This window comes from Lathamus discolor, chromosome W, assembly GCF_037157495.1.
Source record: "Lathamus discolor isolate bLatDis1 chromosome W, bLatDis1.hap1, whole genome shotgun sequence".
Classification (NCBI taxonomy): Eukaryota; Metazoa; Chordata; class Aves; order Psittaciformes; family Psittacidae; genus Lathamus; species Lathamus discolor.
This window is the reverse complement of record NC_088908.1, coordinates 2,777,455-2,802,734: the sequence shown is the minus strand read 5'-3', so window position 1 is coordinate 2,802,734 and position 25,280 is coordinate 2,777,455. Positions and strand designations below refer to the sequence as shown.

Here is a 25,280-nt window from a genome sequence, read left to right as displayed (position 1 = left end):
GGTGCCTGAGGATTGGCGGATGGCAAAGGTCACACCAGTCTATAAGAAGGGCAAGAAGGAGGACCCGGGTAATTATAGACCGGTCAGCCTTACCTCCATCCCTGGAAAGGTGATGGAACAACTTATTCTTGACTCCATCACTAGGCATATCAAGGATGAGGGGGTCATTAAGAACAGCCAACATGGTTTTATGAGGGGGAAGTCATGTATGACCAACCTTATAGACTTCTATGAGGAAGTGACTAGGTGGAGGGATGATGGTAGAGCGGTAGATGTAGTTTTTCTTGATTTCAGTAAGGCATTTGATACTGTCTCCCACAGCATCCTCATAGATAAGCTAAAGAAGTGTGGGCTTGACGATCAAGTAGTGAGGTGGATCGAGAACTGGTTGAAAGGAAGAAGGCAGAGAGTTGTGGTCAATGGGGCAGAATCTAGCTGGAGGTCTGTGACTAGTGGAGTCCCTCAGGGGTCGGTGCTGGGACCGGTGCTGTTTAATATTTTCATCAATGACCTGGATGAGGGAACTGAGTGCACCATCAGCAAGTTCACTGATGACACAAAACTGGGAGGAGTGGCTGACACACCAGAAGGCTGTGCTGCCATTCAGCGAGACCTGGACAGGCTGGAGAGTTGGGCGGGGAGAAACTTGATGAGATTTAACAAGGGCAAGTGTAGAGTCTTGCATCTGGGGAAGAACAACCCCATGTACCAGTACAGGTTGGGGGTTGACCTGCTGGAAAGTAGCGAAGGGGAAAGGGACCTGGGGGTCCTGGTGGATAGGAGGATGACCATGAGCCAGCAATGTGCTCTTGTGGCCAAGAAGGCAAATGGCATCTTAGGGTGCATTAGAAAGGGTGTGGTTAGTAGGTCAAGAGAGGTTCTCCTCCCCCTCTACTCAGCCTTGGTGAGGCCACATCTGGAATATTGCGTCCAGTTCTGGGCCCCTCTGTTCAAGAAGGACAGGGAATTGCTTGAGGGAGTCCAGCGCAGAGCCACAAAGATGATTAAGGGAGTGGAACATCTCCCTTATGAGGAGAGGCTGAGGGAGCTGGGTCTCTTTAGCTTGGAGAAGAGGAGCCTGAGGGGCGACCTCATCAATGTTTACAAATATGTAAAGGGTAGGTGTCAGGATGATGGAGCTAGGCTTTTTTCAGTGATATCCAGTGATAGGACAAGGGGCAATGGGTGTAAACTGGAGCTTAGGAAGTTCTACGTTAACATCAGGAAGAACTTCTTTACTGTAAGAGTGACAGAGCACTGGAACAGGTTGCCCAGGGGGGTTGTGGAGTCTCCTACACTGGAGATATTCAAGGCCCGCCTGGACAAGTTCCTGTGTGATGTACTGTAGGTTACCCTGCTCTTGCGGGGGGGTTGGACTAGATGATCTTTTGAGGTCCCTTCCAACCCTTGGGATTCTGTGATTCTGTGATTATATACCTCCCAAAGTATAAAGGTGGTGACCACACTGGGAACATAAGCCAGATCAGTTTCATGATAAATGATTCTATTGTATTACAAGTCATTATCATAAACTACAATGAGACAAGAACCTTAGCCCAACTCCCACACTTGGAAAACACTACCACAGCTAATACTGAGACTGTGAGATCAAGAGGAACAACTCTGAGAGCCAATAAATCAGCATTGTGACGAGTGACTATTAAGCCGGTGTCCTGGGTTTACCAGTAGCTGTCGTTATCTCAACCCTTTGTGCCTCACCTTGGGCTACAAAAAGAACTGTCGTGATTTAAACCTAGTCAGCCACACTGTTTCTTCTCCCCCCGGAGGGATGGGGAGAATTGAGATAATGTAACTCCCACGGGTTGAGATAAGTACAGCCCAGTAAATAAGGTATAACACAAATCACTATTGCTACCACCAATGATAATAATAAGGGAAAATAACAAGAGAAGAGAATACAATACCACCGCCGAAAGAGTTCAACCCCCTCCTGAAGAGACACCGTACGCTTCCGGGTAACTCCCTGTTACCTCCCTGGGCATGACGTACTGTGGTATGGTGTTGAGGGCTCTTTAACAAACAATGGGCATGTGAACGATCCAGGACTCTTGCCATTGGTTAGAGTTTGTCATAAGGATTAATGGCCTAGTTCACAGGTTACTTCAGGGCAACGTTGTGGCCACATATATAGAAGTCTTGTTCAACATCTTCATCGCTGACATGGACAGTGAGATTGAGTGCGCCCTCAGCAAGTTTGCCAATGACACCAAGCTGTGTGGTCAGGTTGATATGCTGGAGGGAAGGGATGCCATCCAGAGGGACCTTGATGCGCTTGTGAGGTGGGCTGATGCCAACCTCATGAAGTTCAACCACTACAAGTGCAAAGTCCTACACCTGGGTCGGAGCAATCCCAGGCACAGCTACAGATTGGGCAAAGAAGAGATTCAGAGCGGCCCTGTGGAGAAGGACTTGGGGGTGCTGGTCGATGAGAAAATGAACATGAGCCGGCAGTGTGCGCTCGCAGCCCAGAAAGCCAACCGTATCCTGGGCCGCATCAAAAGGAGCATGACCAGCAGGGCAAAGGAGGTAATGCTGCCCCTCTATTTTGCTCTTGTGACAGCTCACTTGGAGTATTGTGTGCAGTTCTGGTGTCCTCAACATAAAAAGGACATGGAACTCTTGGAACAAGTCCAGAGGAGGGCCACGAGGACGATCAGGGGACTGGAGCACCTCCCCTATGAAGATAGGCTGAGACAGTTGGGGCTGTACAGCCTGGAGAAGAGAAGGCTGCGTGGAGACCTCATAGCACCTTTCCAATATCTGACGGGGGCCTATAGGGATGCTGGGGAGTGACTCTTCATCAGGGACTGTAGTGACAGGACAAGGGGTAATGGGTTAAAACTCAAACAGGGGAAGTTTAGATTGGAGATAAGGAGGAAATTCTTTCCTGTTAGGGTGGTGAGGAGCTGGAATGGGTTGCCCAGGGAGGTTGTGAGTGCTCCATCCCTGGCAGTGTTCAAGGCCAGGTTGGATGAAGCCTTGTGTGGGATGGTTTAGTGTGAGGTGTCCCTGCCCATGGCAGGGGGGTTGGAACTAGATGATCTTGAGGTCCTTTGCAACCCTAACTATTCTATGATTCTATGATCCTATGATTCTATGATCCTATGATTCTAACTTCTGCAGGAGGAAAACAACTCCCAGATGCTGAAGAAGGAACCAATCAGCTGTCTTTGCATCATGTGTAGAAACCAATCATTGTAAAGCTTAAGCGCGTGACCAAGCTTGGAAGCTATAAAAGGCAGTGCTCTGAAGTGAATAAAGGTCAGTTTCTGATTACAATAATCAGTGTGCTGTCCGTTGATCTTCCGCAAATGGCGCCCAAACAGGGACCCTCTTGCTGTTGCTTGACTGAGTGAAGAAAACAGCTGAATAGGAGGGGAGTGGAAAAGCTGACTGAAGGGGGTGCTTTCCTGGCAACTGAAAAAAAGGCAGAGTGCACTCTGAGGTATCCACATGGTAAGGGAAGCATGACGAGAGAGGGAATCTCACCCTTATCAGGTGAGCGGTCAGGAAGGAGATGGGTGTCTCACTGTCAGAAGAAGAGGCGGCAGCAGTAAAGCTCCTCCAACATATCCTTTCTAAGAGAGGACTGACATATGATGACGGTACCTTAAAAGCCCTTTTAAAATGGGCTAAGGACCGGGAGCTAATTTTGGGAGTGGGTGCAGCTTTTGAGCCACACACCTGGGATCAGATTGGTTCCGCTTTCTGGGAAGAAATTAGTAAGGGATCCAAGGAGGCTCATAAATTAGCTACCTTGTGGCGACTGATTCAAGAGACTTCAGAAGAAATGAAAAGTGAAAGGGCAGCCACTGCGTCTGTGTTCACTGCACTTTCGCCGAATTCCTCTGGGACAGAATCTGCTTCAAATGAACTATTTTCCCTGATATCAGTGCCTGGACCGGCGCCGATACAAGCCTTAATCGTAAACCCCCTTCAACCATCACAATCAACAGCTCCTGAAGTGAAGAAAAAAAAAAAAATATAATGGACCCATTCCCCCCCCACCCCCCCGAACCTCCGCCAGTTGCCACTGCGGCTGCGGAGACTGAGGACAGAGATGAAGATGATCCTTTGATCCAGGCCCTATTGACCCCGAGAAGGAGCCTGTGCACATTCATAGGACTGCTGTTGTTGCTGCTCCTGAGGTTCTGATGCCTGATAATTCTGATGCTGACCTGGATGATCCTTTTGACCTGGAGCCTATTCATCCAGAAAAGGAGTCTGATTTATATCCCCCAGATCCTCATGATAAATAGGCAGCTGTAAAGGGAGAAGCGAGATGGGTGGGGGATGCAGATGTATTGTGTGCTTTCCCTGTGATGTATGTGCTGGATCAATACCTGCGGTGGGAAGGTCTCTCGTATGCTCTTATCAGGGGGATCGGGCGGACAGTGGCGGACAGTAGCAGACAGTGGACTTGGGGCCCCATATACAACTCATTTGATACAGTCCCTCTGTGATACTCATGTACTGGAAGTTGGCAAATATGTCTATATTTCTATTGACGCTTCGAGACCTTTATAGATATTGCTGGCCACTTCTTCTGACGTAGGCTGGCCACCTGTGTCGGAATGAGTGTACATTTTGGTCAGTATAAAAGCCCAAGCCTCATGCAATGTGGGGGAGGCAGAGCCTCTGCGGGGACACTCGCTAAGGTTGAGCATGCCACCTCGCACTGCGATGATGCTTCTTGGAGCTGGTTTCCTGATAGTCTTCACAGGGTCCTTGTGCCATGTTCTGTACGTGGGACTGTGTAGTGCAAGTAATGATTGTCTGGATTTTGAGTTTCAAATATTGTAGTTGTGTGGAGTGTGCTTGTGGGATCCCATAGGTGGGTGTGTGTGTGTGTGATGAGGGCAGATGGTGTTCTATGTATTTTTTTGTTGTCGGGTTCATGAAAAAGTTTTTAACAAGTAGCGGTTTAACATTTCAGGCAAGAAAGGGTTAATGCAAAAGTGTGGTCGCTGTCATGTGTTTATGGTTGCTGCTGAAGCAGGCCTGCAGCTGTAGCTGCTGCGGAGTAGGCAGGCATTTATAGCTGCTGCCGAGCAGGCCGGTGTTTGTAGCCATGTAAAGCAGGGTGAAAAACTTCGGAAAAAAAAAAAAAAACCCAAAAAAAAACCCCCAAAAACCCCAAGAAACAAAAACCAAACCTCTCCATCTATTGAAGTATTGAGGCAATTTGTAGAGACACCACAGACAAAGCCTAAAGAGCGCCTGCAACACAGTGGGCACATACAAGACTTGGAGGAACAGATCGCTTGAAACAAGAACAGCTAACTGAAAAAGCAAGAGGGGTAGTGCAACCACAAGCTTTATCAGCCGTCACCTAAGCAGCATCAGGGTGGTAGAGAAAAAAGAAAAAAAAAGGGTAATGATGCAGCAAACTCCTTGACTGTTAAAAATGTGCAGTTTACTTCTGCAGCTGCTTTACATTCCTTTTGCATCAGAATGCCTCTGCTTTAAGGAAACACTTTAACCTGTCTACTTTTCAAGAGCTTATAACCTGGAAGAGTGGGTATATTTGTGTCCTCCTACCTACAGGTCCATGGCAGCTGCCTGCAAAATTTGTCAAGCCTTGCCATGAGTCGGACAGACGAGTGGAAAAACCCAATGCCTCAGCTACAGGAGCCGACCTTGAATACCCCAAGCAGAATCAGAGAAAAAGGAGTGATTACAAAACATCACTTGGAGGCAACTGAAAATTAACAACTTGAATAAGTGTACTTGTAAAGTAGCTATTATTAGAGGCTGTGATTTTGTGTATAAAAGCACCTGTATTTACTAGCCAGTTGCTAATAAGAAACTACACCTTGTATTGTATGGATTTGTCACTTGCAAAAGAGATATCAGAGCATGCAAATTTGCAGCAGCTGCTAGAAAAATGCTAAGGCAAAAGCTAGAAAGATTCTAATATGATGGTACTGTTATAAAGCAGGTAATGAAACAAATTAAGAGGGTGGGAAAACTCCACTGGTAAGAAATTTCTTTGGCTAGTTGGAGTAAATCCTAGAGGCATTTTACCGCTACAACTTTGGCAAATGGATGTCACTCATGTTCCAGAATTTGGATGCCAAAAATACGTTCATGTCTCTGTTGACACCTTTTCCATGGCAATTTGGGCTACCGCTCAAATTGGAGAAAACTTCTCACCATGTTGTGAAACACCTTCTTTTGCCATCTTAGGTGTACCCCTATCTCTTAAAACAGACAATGCTCCAGCCTATACTTCTGCTAGGTTTCACTGCTTATGCTTGCTTTGGGGTGTGAAACATCTCACTGGACTCCCTAATTCACCCACTGGACAAGCAATTGTTGAGGGGGCTCACCAGTCCCTTAAAAACCTGTTACTTAAACAAAAAAGGGGGGAGAGCGGTGTAGGACCTATTGAACGCTTGGCAAAAGCATTATATGTGTTAAATTATTTACGCCTGGCAGGAGAAAGGGAAGAACCTCCCATGGTAATTCACGGTAGTGCCTTAAAATTAGCGTTAACAAAAAAGGAAAAGATTTTTGTTCAATACAAAGATCTCAAAACGTGAGAATGGAAGGGGCCAGTTGAGTTCTGTATGACTGGTCGAGGCTATATGTGTCTACAGGAGAAGGCCCTCATTGGATTCCAGCATGATGGGTAAAACCTTGGAAATCACTGATCGAGGGAACCTCAGAATAGCCTCAATTATAAGTTGGTGGATGATGGCCATGACTATAGGTCAAGCATTACATACCATAGAACCACGAGATAACATGTGGATCACCTGGGCAAACCAAACGAACCAGTCATCCGTCTGTCTCTCCATGGCCACTCCTGGGGACCCTTTTCGTACTTGTTTAATGGGCATCCCTTACCTGCACCTGGCGGACTGGACCAATTGGATAAATAACAGGACGGTTTTAAATAGCTCTTTCATTAATCAGACATGTCATAGAATTTATGACTGTACTGTTCCAGAAAACAAACCAGCCTGCTGTTATGGGGAAGTGAATCAAACAGGGATGGCTGGAGCAATGATCATTAATGCCTTAAACGCCACAATGCCTTGGGACCCTCAGGAGTTGGATCTCTGGGGATCCTTAGCAGGCAATGGGTCATGTTTTTATTTTGGGGGATCGGCACCTACAGGGATAAACTTTCATAAGAAATATATTTGGACACAATGGACCAATACGTCGAGTAATTATGATTATAAAAATTATAGAAAAACAGATATTGTAATGGAGCAATAGGTGCTGAGACCCTTGGTAGTAAATTTTCTATTTGGAATAATAATTCGGCAAAACAATTTCCTAAAGGATATTTTTTAATCTGTGAATTTAGAGCTTGACAAGGCTTACCAAAAAATGTTCAGGGAGGGCCATGTTATATAGGGAAGATGACTATGTTTGCTCCCAGCATGAGGGATATGCTATCATTTTATAAAATTAAAACCGAACAACGAAAAAGAAGATCAGTAGAACAACTAGGACCAAACTGTAATGATAATGTTAATATGTTAGGTAAAGTTGGAAGAGTTTTTATGCCCATTTATATTCCTGGAACTTCAGCTGGGAGGGCACTAAAAGACATAGAACGTTTAGCTTGCTGGACTGCAAAGCAGATTAATATCACATCTAATGTCTTATCAGAATTATTAGAAGATTTAGACAGTGTTAGGCATGCAGTTTTACAAAATCGTGCAGCCATTGATTTTTTGCTTTTAGCACAGGGCCGTGGTTGTGAAGATTTTGAAGGGATGTGTTGTATGAATCTATCTGACCATTCTAGTTCAATTCATCAACAACTATCCCAATTAAAAGATAACATGAAGAAATTAATGATCAATCATGGTTTGGATGGTTGGCTCCAAAGTTTAGGTATTACTGGGTGGTTTGCAGATTTGTTTAGATCAGGCATTATGATATTATTAAGCATTATAGTCTTTGTTGTTATTATGAGTATAGTATGGCATTGCTTAATGTCTGTAGTATCGTGAATGATTAAAGGGGTCTGGATCGCTCAAAATAAAGAAGGAGGATTTGTTGAGGGCTCTTTAACAAACAATGGGCATGTGAGCGATCCAGGACTCTTGCCATTGGTTAGAGTTTGTAGTAAGGATTAACGGCCTAGTTCAGGTTACTTCAGGGCAAAGTTGTGGCCACATATGCGGAAGTTCTGCAGGAGGAAAACAACTCCCAGATGCTGAAGAAGGAACCAATCAGCTGTCTTTGCATCATGTGTAGAAACCAATCATTGTAAAGCTTAAGCGCGTGACCAAGCTTGGAAGCTATAGAAGGCAGTGCTCTGAAGTGAATAAAGGTCAGTTTCTGATTACATTAATCAGCGTGCTGTCCGTTGATCTTCCGCAGTATGGAATACCTCTTTGGTACTAGCTACTAAGAAGGAGAAAAACGGCTACTGGTGAACCCAGGACACTGCCAGTGTCTCACCACCCTCACAGGGAAGAACTTCCTAAGATCTCACCTCAGTCTCCCTTATGTCAGTTTGTCGTGGTTTAAACCGAACCACAAAAGCTCGTTCACTCACCCCCCCACCACCACCCCCCCCCGACCCTCCCTGCTCCCGGAGGGATGGGGAGGAGGATCGAGAGAATGTAACTCCCAAGGGTTGAGATAAGAACAGTTTAGTAACTAAGGTATAACACAAATCACTACTGGTACCACCAGTAATAACAATGATAAAAGAAATAATAAGAGGAAAGAATACAACACCTCAATGCCAGCCGACCAATAACTCTCCCCACTCCCCCCAGCCGAGCACCAACCAATACCTCCTCCAACCCTGCAGTCCTAGCCCTTCCGGGTAACTCCCCGTTACATCCTGGGCATAACGTGCTGTGGTATGGAATACTTCTTTGGTCAGTTTGGGTCAGGTGTCCTGTCTCTGCTTCCTCCTGGCCTCCCTCCTCCCTGGCAGAGCATGAGGCTCAGAAAGTCCTTAGCCAGACCAAACATTTGAGCAGCAACTGAAAACATCGGCATTATCAGCACTGTTGCCAGGCCAAAAAATCAAAACACAGCACTGCACTAGCTACTAAGAAGGAGAAAAATAACTGTTACAGCTGAACCCAGGACACAGTTTAAAGCCATTCCCCCTTGTCCTGTTCCTACAGGCCCTTGTCAAAAGCCCCTCTTCAGGTTTCTTTTTGGATCCTTTAGGCACTGAAAGCTGCTCTGAGGTCTCCCCTGAGCCTTCTCTTCTCCAGGCTGTTTCCATAGCAGAAGTGGAAGTGCCCTTGAAGCATCTTTGTGGCGTCCTCTGGACCCACTCCAACAGGTCCATATCCTTCTTATGTTGGGGGCCCCAGAGCTGAATGCAGTAATTCAGTTAGGGTTTTACAAGAGCAGAATAGAGGGGGAGAATCCCCTCCCTCAACCTGCTGGTCACACTGCTGGGGATGCAGCCCAGCACACAGGTGGTTCTGGGATGCAACTGCACACTGCCAGCTCCTATTGAGCTTTTCGTCAGCCAACACCCCTAATTCCTCCTCCTCAAGGCTTCCCTCAATCCATTCTCCACCCAGCCGATATTTGTGCTTGGGATTACCCTGACCCAGATGCAGGACCTTGTACTTGGCCCAGGTGAAGGACCTTGTTGAACTTCGTAAGAGAAGTAGATAAAACAATTTCTATATTTCTAAACAACACAAAGCTTTGAAGACAGGGATAATAAAGATAATATTTTAAAATATATATTATTTTTCTGACAGCTGTTTAGCCTGTCTTAAAATTACCTGAATTGCAGTTCCTAAAGTGAACTAAAACCATTTGATCAGACTTCTTTATTTGCCCCTTTTATGGCCAGTGATGCAGTCTTTTATTCTGCAGTTTGGCAACCTCCTTGAGTGTGTCAATGCAACCGTTTGCGTGGTTGTGTTATTAGCTCTTCAGTCAGCACAACTGAAGGGCTGTTAACAGTCATTGGGTCTGAGACAGTTGGCAGGGCATCAAAGTGAGATTTTCTGGTGCTGCCAAAGGTCCTAGAACTGGACCTGTGAGCTGGAAGGCAGCTTGAGATATAGCAAGTCCACCTTGGCACAGCTCTGTGACATCCCATCCCTCTGAGAACTCACAGCAGGCATGTGATACAGGCTGTTTCATCAGTGGTACAAAAAATTTGTAAGATGCTCTTCACTACACTACTGCAGTAATAAAAAGATAGACTTCCCAGTATTGTCTTTTATATTCAGTACACATATAAATCACTACTGAAAAGTAAAATCCCATAACAACCAGTTTTGTCAATTGCATGCATATTTCAAAAAGCCTTAGCTGAGGTCCGAGTTGATTTTTAATGCTATGCACTGGAACTTTGTTCTGTGGGCACAGGCATCTGTGAAGGCCTGTAACACAGGCCTGGTAATTATTTTTCTTGTAAACTGCTATGTATTTCCAGGTACCTCCAAGGTGCTTCCAGAACCTTTACTACGTAAACATTAGGAAAGTTTGCAAAATACTTCTCTAACAATTTCTGCTTGGTAATTATAATCTTTGTTGGCTGAAATAGTTAAAAAAATGTTCAACAGTTCACTTATGTGGGGTAATATTAGTGTATGTGCATTTATGTTCATACATACTGTAACTGAATTCTTTGCATTTCTATGACTATTTTATCATACATTTTTCCATACTATAAGCATACAATAGGGACTTTTTAAAAAGTATTGTAGTTAACATCTAATTTCTTTTGGATCTGTTGACTGCAGTTTCATCACTAGCCATTTTAATGCAATGTTCCTCTGTCTCATGTATTTCCTTGTGTCTGTTCATTTACAAAATGTCATACTGATAGTCCTGGGTTTTTAGACTGCTAATCAATGTTTTGATTGTGTGGCTGTACTGTACTATGTTTATATTTCTCTACACACTTCTCAAGTAATACTTCAGGCTCTGCTGTGACCTTGATGGCAGTAACCTCTTGTAAAAATGACAGGTGTAGGCAACCATTCTGAAATCTATTGCTAAGCTTTTTGAAAATTAAACCTATACACTATGTATTCTAGGTGCTTCACGTGGTCCCAGCCCTGTCAGACTTGGAATCCAGGACACCTTGTCTGTTGCAGTAGCCGTTACTGAATCTGTTAATACTTACTTTAAAGGAGCAAATCTCACAAAGTCAGTTAAATAGTGAATTGTTTTGAATGCAATAAGTTACAATAAGAAAACACACTGGTTTTACTTTTAATGGTTTTGGGGAAAAACATTAGAAGGGGGATTCACAGGGTATTTTCCCCTGATATAAGTGACAGCAGTGGCCTATCACTCTCTGTTGGCCTGAATCCCACTAGGAGTTAATCTAGGAGTTTGATTTACGAAAATGAGTTCAATGAGAACACTGAAAATGAGAAGGGGTTTTATTATAGTCAGATAGGTGCTACATGTAAATTTAGGCATCTTAAAAGCACCTCATTTGCTATGGCACATTGCTTGCTATGCTACTTAGGCCTTGCCTAAGCATAGTTGTTCCATGGTTTCAAAGACTGAAAAATATCCAGCCATGCTACTGTATGCTTAACCAGCTAAACTTTTTTCTTATTTCATCTGACTTCCAATTTGAAAGTGATAGTACATTGTCATAATACCACATTACCCTTATTTGAAATTGATTTTCTGTTTTGAATTCACTTCATCAGATTGTAAAAGTACAATGATTGTTTAAAAATTAGTATTAATTAGCCATTTAATTGGTTACAATAAAACTAATGTTTTCATTCTCTTCTAGATGTATTGTGAAGATCACTGGCGATATGACAGTATCATTCCCAAAAATAGTTTGCAAATATAGCTGTATTTTTTACACACATTTTAGAAATAGAATGATTTAATAAACCACTAAAAAAAAACCCAACACTTTTTTTCCAATCAAACTGCATGATCAACAGAACTAATTACAGATACAGAGAAAAATTAGATGTCAGAAAAAAAGACACATTGTCATTGGATTTCTTTATACAGTAGTAACAATGGTAAGATTAAATTATGAAACTGTCCTGGGTTTACCAGGAGCCGTTTTGCTCTTTCTTAGTAACTGATGCAAGCTCTGTGTTTTGACTTCCAGCCTGGGCAGAGAGCTGATAATACCGATTGTTTTTTAATTGTTAAGTAATGCTTATTCTGGCCAAGGACTTTGTGAGTCTCATGCTCTGCTGGGGACGAGGGGAGGCCGGGAGGAAGCAGAGACAGGACACCTGACCTAAGCTAGCCAAAGAGGTATTCCATACCACAGCACGTCATGCCCACGTTGGTAACTGGGAGTTACCCGGAAGGGCACAGTCTCTCTTTGGGGGGGGATCGAACTCGTTCAGCAGTGGTATCGTATTCTCTTCTCTTGTTATTTTCTCTTATCAATATTATCATTGGCAGTAGCAGTAGTCATTTGTGTTATACCTTAGTTACTGGGCTGTTCTTATCTCAACCCGTGGGAGTTACATTCTCTTGATTCTCCTCCCCATCCCTCCGGGAGCGGGGAGGGTCGGGGAGGAGGGGGAAGGAAAGAAAGAGGGAGAAAGAAAAGGGGGGGGGGGGGGGGGGGAGTGAGTGAGCGAGCTTTTGTGGTTGGGTTTAAACCATGACAGTTCTTTTTGGCGCCCAACGTGGGGCTCGAAGGGTTGAGATAACGACAGACCTGACCGGATTAATAGTCACTCGTCACAATGCTGATTTATTGGCTCTCAAAGTTGTTCCTCTTGATCTCACAGGTTCAGAACTCTGTACATTACAAACAGCCGGTATTTGCTGTGGTAGTGTTTTTCAAGTGTGGGGCTTGGGCTAAGGTTTTTGTCTCATTGTACTTTATTGCTACACTGACTCATGGATGGTGGCAAATGCCCTGTGGGGGTGGTTGCAGCAATGGAAGCGAAGCAACTGGCAACGCAGAGGTAAACCCATCTGGGCTGCTGCACTGTGGCAAGATATCGCTGCCCGGGTGCAGAACCTGGTGGTGAAGGTACGCCATGTAGATGCACATGTACCCAAGAGTCGGGCCATTGAGGAACAGCAGAAGAACCAACAAGCAGATAAAGCTGCTAAGACTGAAGTGGCTCAGATGGACTTAGACTGTCAACATAAAGGTGAATTATTTTTGGCCTGGTGGGCCCATGACAATTCAGGCCATCAGGGCAGAGATGCAACATACAGATGGGCCCGTGACCGAGGGGTGGACTTAACAATTGACACTATTGCCCAGGTTATTCATGAGTGTGAAACATGTGCTGCAATTAAACAAGCCAAACAGTTAAAGCCTCTTTGGTATGGAGGATGATGGCTGAAGTACAAATATGGGGAGGCCTGGCAGATTGACTATATCACACTCCCACCAACCCGCCAAGGCAAGTGCCATGTGCTTACTATGGTGGAAGCAATCACCGGATGGCTGGAAACATACACTGTGCCCTATACCACTGCCCGGAACACTATCCTGGGCCTTGAGAAACAAATTTTGTGGCGACACGGCACCCCAGAGACAATTGAGTCAGACAATGGGACTCATTTCCGGAATAACCTTATAGACACTTGGGCCAAAGAACATGGCATTGAGTGGGTATATCCCATCCCCTACCATGCACCAGCCTCTGAGAAAATCGAACGGTACAATGGGCTGTTAAAAACCACACTGAGAGCAATGGGTGGGGGAACTTTCAAGCATTGGGATACACACTTACCAAAGGCCACCTGGTTGGTCAACACCAGAGGATCGGCCAACAGAGCTGGCCCAGCCCAGTCAGAACTTTTACATATTGTAGAGGGGGTCAAAGTTCCTGTGGTGCACATGAAGAATTTGCTGGGGAAGACAGTCTGGGTTATTCCTGCTTCAGGTAAAGGCAAACCCACTCATGGCATTGCTTTTGCTCAGGGACCCAGATATACTTGGTGGGTAATGCGGGAAGATGGGGAAATCCTATGTATACCTCAAGGGGATTTGATTTTAGGGGAAAACAGCCAATGAACTTAACTGTATGGTGTTGCCTGCTGTGTAATACTTTTATAGCCCATCAACTAGATGTCTTCAGGTCACCAGTGACTGGCCCTGACTTCTCTTCAACCATCATCCCAACAGAGAATGAATTCTGATAGAACCAGACAAGTTCTGCAGTGAAGGAACAATCAGCATCAGCAGGCAACGATCCAACACTGCACACAGCTTTTCCGGCCCTGAAAGACTGTTACAAGGGATGGAACCTGACATCATGGACCGAATGGACTCGACAGCATTATAGGGATTGGTCCATGCACTAAGAAATTATTTCTTTTTTTCTTTGTCTGTGTGTGTATGTGGATGTATATATATATATATGTAAGAGAGAGGGTATATTGAAAATGTGGGATCTGAGCATGACATGAATGGTATGGAATAAGGGGTGGATACTGTCCTGGGTTTACCAGGAGCCGTTTTGCTCTTTCTTAGTAACTGGTGCAAGCTCTGTGTTTTGACTTCCAGCCTGGGCAGAGAGCTGATAATACCGATTGTTTTTTAATTGTTGTTAAGTAATGTTTATTCTGGCCAAGGACTTTGTGAGTCTCATGCTCTGCTGGGGACGAGGGGAGGCCGGGAGGAAGCAGAGACAGGACACCTGACCTAAGCTAGCCAAAGAGGTATTCCATACCACAGCACGTCATGCCCACGTTGGTAACTGGGAGTTACCCGGAAGGGCACAGTCTCTCTTCGGGGGGGGGATCGAACTCGTTCAGCAGTGGTATCGTATTCTCTTCTCTTGTTATTTTCTCTTATCAATATTATCATTGGCAGTAGCAGTAGTCATTTGTGTTATACCTTAGTTACTGGGCTGTTCTTATCTCAACCCGTGGGAGTTACATTCTCTTGATTCTCCTCCTCATCCCTCCAGGAGCAGGGAGGGTTTGGGGGGGGGGGGAAGGAAAGATAGAGGGAGAAAGAGAAGGGGGGGGGGGAGTGAGTGAACGAGCTTTTGTGGTTGGGTTTAAACCATGACAGAAACAGTAGTCATTAATAGAAAAAAAAAAAGTAGTAGGAGTTACACCTTATCTCATTTGTCAGTTATTAGTGTATTTTCTTAAGCTGTTTAATTTCTATGGTAGATCAGGTCCATTACATAACTGTATCTCTCAAACAGCATGTTTAGGAGAATTCTTAATAAAAAAAGCCACTAGTTGAGTAGGATAATGGTTGAAATGATAGCATTTAGATGTATTAAAAAAAAAAGGAGAAAGTGATATCTGTTTCAGATGAGCAGTTTCTATTTCATTTATTGGAGAAATTTGAAAACCAGTTAAACATTTCTAGATGCTACGCTTTTTAAATTACTGAAATAACTTGAAACAATCAAACCACATGCATACATTATTTCGTATTTCATTAAATTTTGTTCATTCATACTTAATGATTCATACAAAATTATTGTTCTTTGACATGACAGTTTATAACTGAAGTGTTAGCAGAGCCATATCTGACAGTGAATTATACTGAAAATTTATATTTTGAGGAAAAGTGAAAATGCATAGTATTCTTGTTTGAGTGCTGTAGCACTTCATCTCTAATTTGAAAAGATCCATGTAATTGATATTTATGAATTTAAACCTGTATGGTAATAATTTGACTTTTCATTATATACTGCAATGACTATCATTTGCTTAATACTTGTAGAGATGGAACTTTTAATGTGAGTGATATTTGTGGAGACATCAGAATTTCTGTTTTGAATTACACTTGGTTGTGGAGCAGCAGAAGGTTTTTCTACTGGTTTCATTTGTTTAAATTTTGAAGGACTCTGTGATAAGTGTTTATATATTTTACTGAAAGTTGAAATTGCATGAACGACAACATTGTATTGAGAACCAAGTTCTAAGTAAATTAGACAGCCTACTGGTATGTATTCAACCCATTGCAGTCATATTTACTGTGTTCCAGGTGTTTGTTTTCAGCTTTCACTCTGCATGCCTCTTTAGGGATGGATGCAGTTCCTCTATGTATCCACAGATGATGGGTGGAGCTCTTTGTAAAGTGATTTGAATTTTGTTTCTGAATAAGTTTTCTTAAAAGCATCATTTTTATTAAAAAATAAACCTGATGCAACCAGAGCTAAAAATATTCTTGATCTGCAAATCACCTTTTCATGCTCCAGTAGCACCCAACCAGGATTTTGCTTCTGCAGTCATGTGCACTCTTACATATAGAAATGATATAATAAATTGTTTCTAAGATTGAATATAACTCTAAGTATCTGAGAAAAAAAATAATAATTTGAAAATCACTTTTAATTGAAAAAATTTTGAAAGCTTACAGTCTATAAATATGTGAAAGTGTGGTAACACATACAGCACAAATCTTAATTCAGTGCATTAGTGAAGCTATATCATAATAAAAACTAATTATGATTTTAGGATTTATTCCAAATTGAATAACGTTCCTTTTCAAAGACCACTTTCATCCCCACCTCCCACACTTTCTCATGGAACCTGATTGATTGTATTAAAATAGTGTTTTATTAAATGTAAAATCCAAATTTGTCATTAACTCTGTCTTGTGATGCAGATCATCAGTATAGGAAATGCATTGCTCCACAAACTGGAAGGGGGATTTTTACCAGATACAACAAGCAGTTAATTTGTCTTAATATTTAGGAATGTACAATTATGTGTTATAAAGCATTAGAACAAATTCTTGCTTGAAATAGTGAAGAAGGTTAAAGATCTAATCTTAATTTTTAGATATTCAAAATAATAAAACTTGGTATTGCCTTCTGATTCCTACCTTCCTTTTTCTTTGTAGTGATCAATCACAAAGTGACTCCAGTACTAAGGATTTTTGGATGAACATGAAAGCCATAATTGTCTACCTCAAGAAATTATCAGAGCAGAATACATCTGCATCCTATTATAATGTGGATGTCTTAAAGTATCAGGTAAACACTTTGTTCCCTTGGGAATGTTTTAGGAACTCTGGCAGATTTCATATCTGTACAGGAATTATAAGAATTGTTCTTTGCCTGTTCACATGCAGGTGAAATGTCATCCCTCCTCTAGGCTGTTTCTGGCTATGTCACTGTTACTAATGCATAGGCTCTGCCCAGGCAGAGTACATTCATGTTATGTCTTCATGTCATTCCTTGTTGTCCTGAGTTCAGCTGTAAGTTATTTTTCTCCTTCTTAGTAGCTGGTGCAGTGCTGTGTTTTCAACTTTAGCCTGAGAACACTGCTGATAACATACCGATGTTTTTAGTAGTTGCTAAGTAATGCTTACCCTGATCAAGGACCTTTCATTCTCGTGCTCTGACAGTGAGGAGGAGCACGGGAAGCTGGGAGGAAGCAAAGACAGGATACCTGACCCAAACTAGCCAAAGGGCTATTCCATACCACAGCATGTCATGCCCAGTATATAAACTGGGGGGAGTTACTTGGAAGGCCCATATCTTCTCTGCTCATGTAGGGCTGGATATTGGTTGGATTTACATTCTTTTGATTCTCCTACCCATCCCTCGGGGAGCGGGGGGGGGGGGGGGGAAGGGGTTGGTGTGTGGTGAAAGTGGGGAGTGAGTGGCTGCATGGTTCTGAATTACTGCCTGGGCTTTAAGCATGGCACCTGTTCATTAATGACCTGTTTTAGCTTGCTCACAGTTCAGTCCAATTCATGTGTGCAAGCTTCAAATGCTGCTTCTTTAGGTATTTGTTAACAAAGTCATTTTTTCCTTAAATTTAGGGGGCTTGGTGTGGGTTTGTTTGAGTTTGTAATTATATTGTATTTTGATTTTATAATTGCATAATTTGTGGATGCTATAGTTCATCAACTGTAATATATGAGAATACATGATGTTCTCACCTCTCAACGTATAATGGAATAACTCATCCTGGAAACCATTTACAGGCACATGAAGGACAAGAATGTGATCAGTAGTCAGTGTGGATTTACCAAGGGGAAGTCATGCTTGACCAACTTGATGATAACCTTCTATGATGAAATGACTGGCCTGGTAAATGAGGGGACAGTAGTGGATATTGTCTACCTAGACTTCAGGAAGGCTTTCAACACTCTCTCCCATAGCATCTTCATGGAGAGGCTGATGAAATATGGGCTGGACGAGCAGACAGTAAGGTGAATTCAAAACTGGCTGAACCACCAGACACAGAATGTGATGGTCTCTCCTCAAAAGGGAGAAGAGGAATTTTGCCAGGCCTGCATTGAGATGGCTGAACATAGAATCATACAATGATAGAATGGTTAGGGTTGGAAAGGACTTTAAGATCACCTAGTTCCGACCCTCCTCCCAACTGTCTCTACATCAAAAAACCACAAGAATGAGGTCCAGTTGAAGGCCTGTAACTATCCAGTGTACCTCAGGGTCAATACTGTGTCAGAACCTGTTTAGCATCTTGTCCTAGGTTAATCTGTAAGAGTTATTTTTCTCCCTAGGAGCTGGTGCAATGCTGTGTTTTGGCTTTAGTCTGAGAGCAATGCTGATAACACAGCAATGTTTTAGTTGTTGCTAAGTAATGCTTACCCCGATCAAGGACTTTTCAGTCTCTCATGCTCTGCCAGTGAAGAGAGGCACAGGAAGCCAGGAGGGAGCAGAGACAGGACACCTGACCCAATCTAGCCAAAGGGGTATTCTATACCACAGTACATCATGCCCAGCATATAAACTGGGGGGAGTCACCTGGAAGACCCAGATCAGTGCTCGGGTTGGGCTGGGTATTGGTCAAAGGGTGGTGAGCAACTGCATTGTGCATCACTTGTATTTACTGTTTTTTTCCTTTTCCTTTTTAGTTTTATATTCTCTCCCCTAGTTATTTCCCTTATCATTATTATTATTGGTGGTGGTAGTAGTAGTTTTGTATTATGCCTTCGTTACTGGACTGTTCTTATGTCAACCTATGGGGTTTACATTATAGAATCATAGAATAGTTAGGGTTGGAAAGGACCTCAAGATCATCTAGTTCCAGCCCCCCGGCCACGGGCAGGGACACCTCTCACTAAACCATCCCACCCAAGGCTTCATCCAACCTGGCCTTGAACACCACCAGGGATGGAGCACTCACAACCTCCCTGAGCAACCTATTCCAGCACCTCACCACCCTAACAGGAAAGAATTTCCTCCTTATCTCCAATCTAAACTTCCCCTGTTTAAGTTTTAACCCGTTACCCCTTGTCCTGTCACTACAATCCCTGGGGAGTCCCTCCCCAGCATCCCTATAGGCCCCCTTGAGGTACTGGAAGGCTGCTATGAGGTCTCCATGTAGCCTTCTCTTCTCCAGGCTGAACAGCCCCAACGTTCTGACTGTCTTCATACGGGAGGTGCTCCAGTCCCCTGATCATCCTCGTGGCCCTCCTCTGGACTTGTTCCAGCAGTTCCATGTCCTTTTTATGTTGAGGGCACCAGAAATGCACACAATACTCCAGGTGAGGTCTCACAAGAGCAGAGTAGAGGGGCAGGATTACCTCCTTTGACCTGCTGGTCACGCTCCTTTTGATGCAGCCCAGGATACGGTTGGCTTTCTGGGCTGTGAGCGCACACTGCCGGCTCATGTTCATTTTCTCATCGACCAGCACCCCCAAGTCCTTCTCCACAGGGCCGCTCTAAATCTCACCTTTGCCCAATCTGTAGCTGTGCCTGGGATTGCTCCGACTGAGGTTTAGGACCTTTCACTTGTCATGGTTGAACTTCATGAGGTTGGCATCAGCCCACCTCACAAGCGCATCAAGGTCCCTCTGGATGGCATCCCTTCCCTCCAGCGTATCAACCAGACCACACAGCTTGGTGTCATTTGATTCTCTTCCCCATCCCTCTGGGAGAGGGGTTTGGGGGGGAGAAGTGGGGGAGTGAGTGAGTGGCTGCATAGTTCTGATTTACCAGCTAGGCTTAAACCACAACACATCTTCATTAAAAATATGGATGAGGGTGCAGAGTATGCTCATAGTGTTTGTTGATGATGCCAAACTGGGAGGAGTGGCTGATAAGCCAGAGGGTCCTGTTGCCATCCAGAGGCACCTTGACAACTTTGACAGAATGAAGTAATGGGCTGATGGGAACCTTATGCAGTTCAACAAGGGGAAGTGCGAAGTCCTACCTCTGGGAAGGAACAACCCCAAGCACCAATATATGATGGGGCCACCCAGCTGGAAAGCAGCTTGGCAGAAATGGTGCTGGGGTCCCTGGTGGACAGCAGGTTAAACGTGAACCAGCAATATGCCCTTGATGCTAAGATGGATATTGGTATCCTGGGCTGTGTTGGGCACAGTATTGCCAGCAGGTTGAGGGAAGTGATCCTTCCCCTCTACTCAGCACTGGTGAGGTCTCACCTGGTGTACTGTGTCCAGTTCTGGGCTCCTCAGTACAAGAGAGATATGGAGCTACTGGAGAGAGTCCAGCAACAGGCCACAAAGTTGATGAAGGGACCGGAGCCTTTCTCATATGAGGAAAGGCTGAGAGAGCTGAGGCTGTTCATCTTGGAATAGAGAAGGCTCAGGGGGGAGGGGGGATATCTCATCCGTGTGTACAAATGCATGAAGGGAGCATGTAATGACTGAGCCAGGCTCTTTTCTGTGGTGCCTGGTGACAGAACCAGAGGAAATGGTTTCTTCTGAACATTGTGAAGCACTTATTTACTGTGAGGGTGACCAAGCACTGGAACAGATTGTCCAGAGATGTGGCAGAGTCTGGATGTGGTCCTGAGCAGCCAGCTCTAGGTGGCCCTGCTTGAGCAGGGGGGGTGGACCGGATGACCTCCAGAGGTCCCTTCCAACCTCACAGTTCTGTGAATCTGTGGGAAGATGTCAACAAAAAATCTTCATGAAAACTCAAGACAAGACAGACTCTTCTCAAAAGAGAGAACAGGGATTTTCTAGGCCTGCATTGAGACGGCTGAACATCTGAGCCAACTGTCAACCCAAAATAAACTATCAGTGTAGCTATTGATATAATTGTAGTTTTCCACATCCTCCCAAAATAGTTTAAAATCCTGGCATACCATATCTATAAAAAGCATGTTAGGTACACAGAGAATTCTGAGAAAGATGAAAGGAACAGAATTTATCCTTCAATTGCAAAAATGAGTAATGTGGAAGAATGAGATCTATTTAAGATCTTTACCTTTGGAGGAGAATGAGGCAGTGGCATGCAGAAGCCCTGGCAGAAAGGATTTTGGGCTGCCAAGATAATGTGAGAGGGGACACCAGAACGTACAAGGTTCCTCAATTAGACTAGGAAGGTGGTAGAGGTGCAGCAGGGCAGTAGCAGAAGCTCAGCTACAGAAGCAGCAGCATCCAACCCTGCTGCAGCAAGAAAACAGTACATTTAACATGTAAGAGCTGTTTTGCTGGCCGCCTGTCAATTGTTAGGTATAACCCTCTTGTCCTGGGTTGAGCAGCAGCAGTCATTTTTCTCCTTCTTAGGAGCTAGTACAGTGCTGTGTTTTGATCTTTTGGCCTGGGAAGAGAGCTGATAACCCCGATGTTTTCAGTTGCTGCTTGAATGTTTGGTCTGGGCAAGGACTTTCTGAGCCTCATGCTCTGCCAGGGAGGAGGGGAAGCCGGGAGGAAGCAGACAGGACACCTGACCCAAACTAGCCAAAGAGGTATTCCATACCACAGCACGTCATGCCCAGGAGGTAACGGGGAGTGACCCGGAAGGGCTGGGGGACTGCAGGGTTGGAGAAGGTATCGGTCGGTGCTCGGCTGGAGGGAGTGGGGCGAGTTATTGGTCGGCTGGTGTTGAGGTGTTGTATTCTTTCCTCTTGTTATTTCCTTTATCATTATTATTATTGGTGGTAGCAGTAGTGATTTGTGTTACACCTTAGTTACTAAACTGTTCTTATCTCAACCCGTGGGAGTTGCATTCTTTTCGATTCTCCTCTCCGTCCCTCCAGGAGCAGGGGGAGGGCAAGAAGTGGGGGAGTGAGTGAACGAGGTTTGTGGTTCGGTTTAAACCACGACAGTTCTTTTTGGCGCCCAACGTGGGGCACGAAGGGTTGAGATAACGACAGAGATGATCGGATTAATAGTCGTCACAATGCTGATTTATTGGCTCTCAAAGCTGTTCCTCTTGCTCTCAGAGTTTCAGAATGTAGTACATTACTTAGAGCCGGTATTTGCTGTGATAGTGTTTATCAAGTGTGGGGCTTGGGCTAAGGTTCTTGTTTCACTGTGCTTTATGGCAATGACTTGTATACGGTTGGGCTCCAGCAGCAGGGTGGGATGGCCGTGGCCGTGGACTTGTACCTGGCCGTCCTGCTGCTCTTCACCGTCCTGGGCCTTGTCCTCGCCTCCGTCTTCGTGAGGCTGCGGGGAGCCGAGGAGGAGCGGTCCCGGGAGCCGGCGGCGGCCGAAGCGGCCCTGGAGAGCGGCCCCGGGGACCAGGCGGCGGCGGGAGCGGGGCAGGAGGCCGGGAAAGAGGCGGCTGCCGAGCAGCGGGAAGAGGCAGCGGAGCAGCCGAGCCCGGCCGAGGAGCCGAGCCCAGCGGAGGAGCCGAGCCCTCCGGCCGAGCCCAGCCCCGCGGCGGCCGAGAGCTTTCCCCGGAAGCCGCCTGCCGAGCCCCAGGAGGATGCAGGAGCCCAGGCAGCATTTCCCAGCAAGGCAGAGCAGGAAGAGCTGCACCCAGGAAAAGAGAAGCTGGTGGTGGGAGAGCCGGCAAGCACAGCAGCTACACCAGCCCCAGTGACAAGCACAGCAGCATCATTTGAGAGTTCTGAAGGGTTTGAATGGCCTTTGGGTACCCTTGGGACCTGCCTGCTGATTGTGATGGGGATCAGCATGTTGGCACACACACAGAGTGTGTTCTACCCACGACCATTTTGTCTGATCTCAGAAGTTAAGCAGAGTCAGGTTTGCTTCTTGTCTGGAGTTAGACAACAATATGGGAGGACCAAGAGATCTTCCCCAAGGCTGGACAGTCATGAGTGGCAGGGTGTGTGGGACAGTATGAGCGAGTATCTGGTCCACTAGGCCCCTCCAGTGTTTTGGAAGCATTGGAGATGGAAGGCGGCTCTATGGGGTCCCCAGCAACAAGCTGCAGAAACTGCTGAAGGGGACAGTGAATTATTTTGAGCCTGGTGGGGCATGACACTTCAGGCCATCAGGGCAGAGATGCAACGTAGAGATGGACTCATGATCGAGGGGTGGACTTAGCAATGGACACTATTGCCCAGGTTATTCACGAGTGTGTACACTGCACACAGCCTCTCCTGCTCTGAGAGACTGTAACAAGAGATGGAGCCTGACATCATGGACCAGATGGACTCAGCAGCATTATAGGTCCATGCACTAAGAAATGATGTTTTTCTCTGTGTATATGTAGACGTATATATATATGTAAGAGTGATGGCATATTGAAGATGTGGGATCTGAGCATGACGTGAATGGTATGGAATAAGGGGTGGATAATGTCCTGGGTTGAGCAGCAGCAGTCATTTTTCTCCTTCTTAGGAGCTAGTACAGTGCTGTGTTTTGATCTTTTGGCCTGGGAAGAGGCTGATGTTTTCAGTTGCTGCTTGAATGTTTGGTCTGGCCAAGGACTTTCTGAGCCTCATGCTCTGCCAGGGAGGAGGGGAGGCCAGGAGGAAGCAGACAGGACACCTGACCCAAACTAGCCAAAGAGGTATTCCATACCACAGCACATCATGCCCAGGATGTAACGGAGAGTGACCCGGAAGGGCTGGGGGACTGCAGGGTTGGAGAAGGTATCGGTCGGTGCTCGGCTGGAGGGAGTGGGGCGAGTTATTGGTCGGCTGGTGTTGAGGTGTTGTATTCTTTCCTCTTGTTATTTCCTTTATCATTATTATTATTGGTGGTAGCAGTAGTGATTTGTGTTACACCTTAGTTACTAAACTGTTCTTATCTCAACCCGTGGGAGTTACATTCTTTTCGATTCTCCTCTCCGTCCCTCCAGGAGCAGGGGGAGGGCAAGAAGTGGGGGAGTGAGTGAACGAGGTTTGTGGTTCGGTTTAAACCACGACACCTCTGCTGCTGGCTGTTTGGGCAGCTGAAATGGTGTGGCACACAACTGCTAAGGATGAAGTCATTTTGCCAAAAGCAGAACACAAGACTAAAAAAAACCTGTTTTGACTTATGAAAGATAGAACAGGAGAAGCCTCATGGCCTCATGGTTAGTTGAAACATTTTTTTTAATTATTTGAATTTAAAATTAAAATAATAGGAATTACTTTAGGCTACAACAGTCTTCAGAATTATGAGATTAACGGCTCAGAGGCTGATTGTTCTCTCGGTCATTTATCAGGATTCAGAGTTATACTTGTTACCTTCATTCCCTTATTCTGCCCAAAGAGGGAATCATAGAATAGTTAGGGTCAGAAAGGACCTTAAGATCATCTAGTTCCAACCCCCCTGACATGGGCAGGGACACCACACCCTAACCCATGTCACCCAAGACTCCGTCCAACCTGGCTTTGAACACTGCCAGGGATGGAGCATTCACAACTTCCTTGGGCAACCTATTCCAGTGCCTTACCACCTTCACAGTAAATAACTTCTTCCTTATATCTAACCTAAACTTCCACTGTTTAAGTTTGAACACGTTACCTCTTGTCCTATGACTAGAGTCCCTAATGAAGAGTCCCTTCCCAGCATCCTTACAGTCCCCTTTCAGATACTGGAAGGCTGCTATGAGGTGTCCATGCAGCTTTCTCTTCTTCAGACTGAACAGCCCCAACTTTCTCAGCCTATCTTCATATGGGAGGTGCTCCAGTCCCCTGATCATCCCCGTGGCCCTCTTCTGGACTTGTTCCGACAGTTCCATGTCCTTTTTATGTTGAGGACACCAGAACTGTACACAGTACTCCAAGAGAGGTCTCATGAGAGCAGAGTAGAGGGGCAGGATCACCTCCTTCGACCTGCTGGTCACACTCCTTTTGATGCAGCCCAGGATACGGTTGGCTTTCTGGGCTGCGAGCGCACACTGCCAGCTCATGTTCATTTTCTCATCAACCAACACCCCCAAGTCCTTCTCTGCAGAGCCGCTCTGAATCTCTTCTTTGCCCAGTCTGTAGCTGTGCCTGGGATTGCTCCGACCCAGGTGTAGAACCTTGCACTTATCGTGGTTAAACTTCATAAGGTTGGCATCAGCCCACCTCACAAGTATGTCAAGGTCCCTCTGGATGGCATTCCTTCCCTCCAGCGTATCAACGGAACCACACAGCTTGGTGTCATTGGCAAACTTGCTGAGGGTGCACTCAATCCCACTGTCCACGTCAGCGACAAAGATGCTGAACAAGACTGGTCCCAACATCAATCCCTGAAGGACACCACTCGTTACTGGTCTCCAGCCGGACATTGAGCC

General features: G+C 45.2%; 1 protein-coding gene and 1 long non-coding RNA gene across 2 annotated transcripts; both read left to right on the top strand.

Moving 5' to 3' along the window:
* The first annotated feature begins 13,677 nt into the window (after positions 1-13,677).
* Positions 13,678-19,295, top strand: LOC136004404 (uncharacterized). Its single transcript, XR_010608446.1, has 3 exons — positions 13,678-14,714; positions 16,766-16,898; positions 17,858-19,295. It is a non-coding gene; the product is annotated as an uncharacterized LOC136004404 (long non-coding RNA).
* A 1,114-nt stretch (positions 19,296-20,409) lies between these two features.
* LOC136004284 (fibrous sheath CABYR-binding protein-like) lies at positions 20,410-23,712 on the top strand. Its single transcript, XM_065660642.1, has 2 exons — positions 20,410-21,705; positions 22,175-23,712. Exon 2 carries the CDS (start codon positions 22,184-22,186, stop codon positions 22,928-22,930), a length of 747 nt encoding a protein of 248 aa, XP_065516714.1. The 5' UTR covers positions 20,410-21,705; positions 22,175-22,183; the 3' UTR covers positions 22,931-23,712.
* The last annotated feature ends 1,568 nt before the right edge of the window (positions 23,713-25,280 follow it).

What these genes read in the sequence shown, in the direction of transcription:
- LOC136004284 (XM_065660642.1), top strand. Translation starts at nt 22,184, where the DNA reads ATGGCCGTGGCCGTGGACTTGTACCTGGCCGTCCTGCTGCTCTTCACC.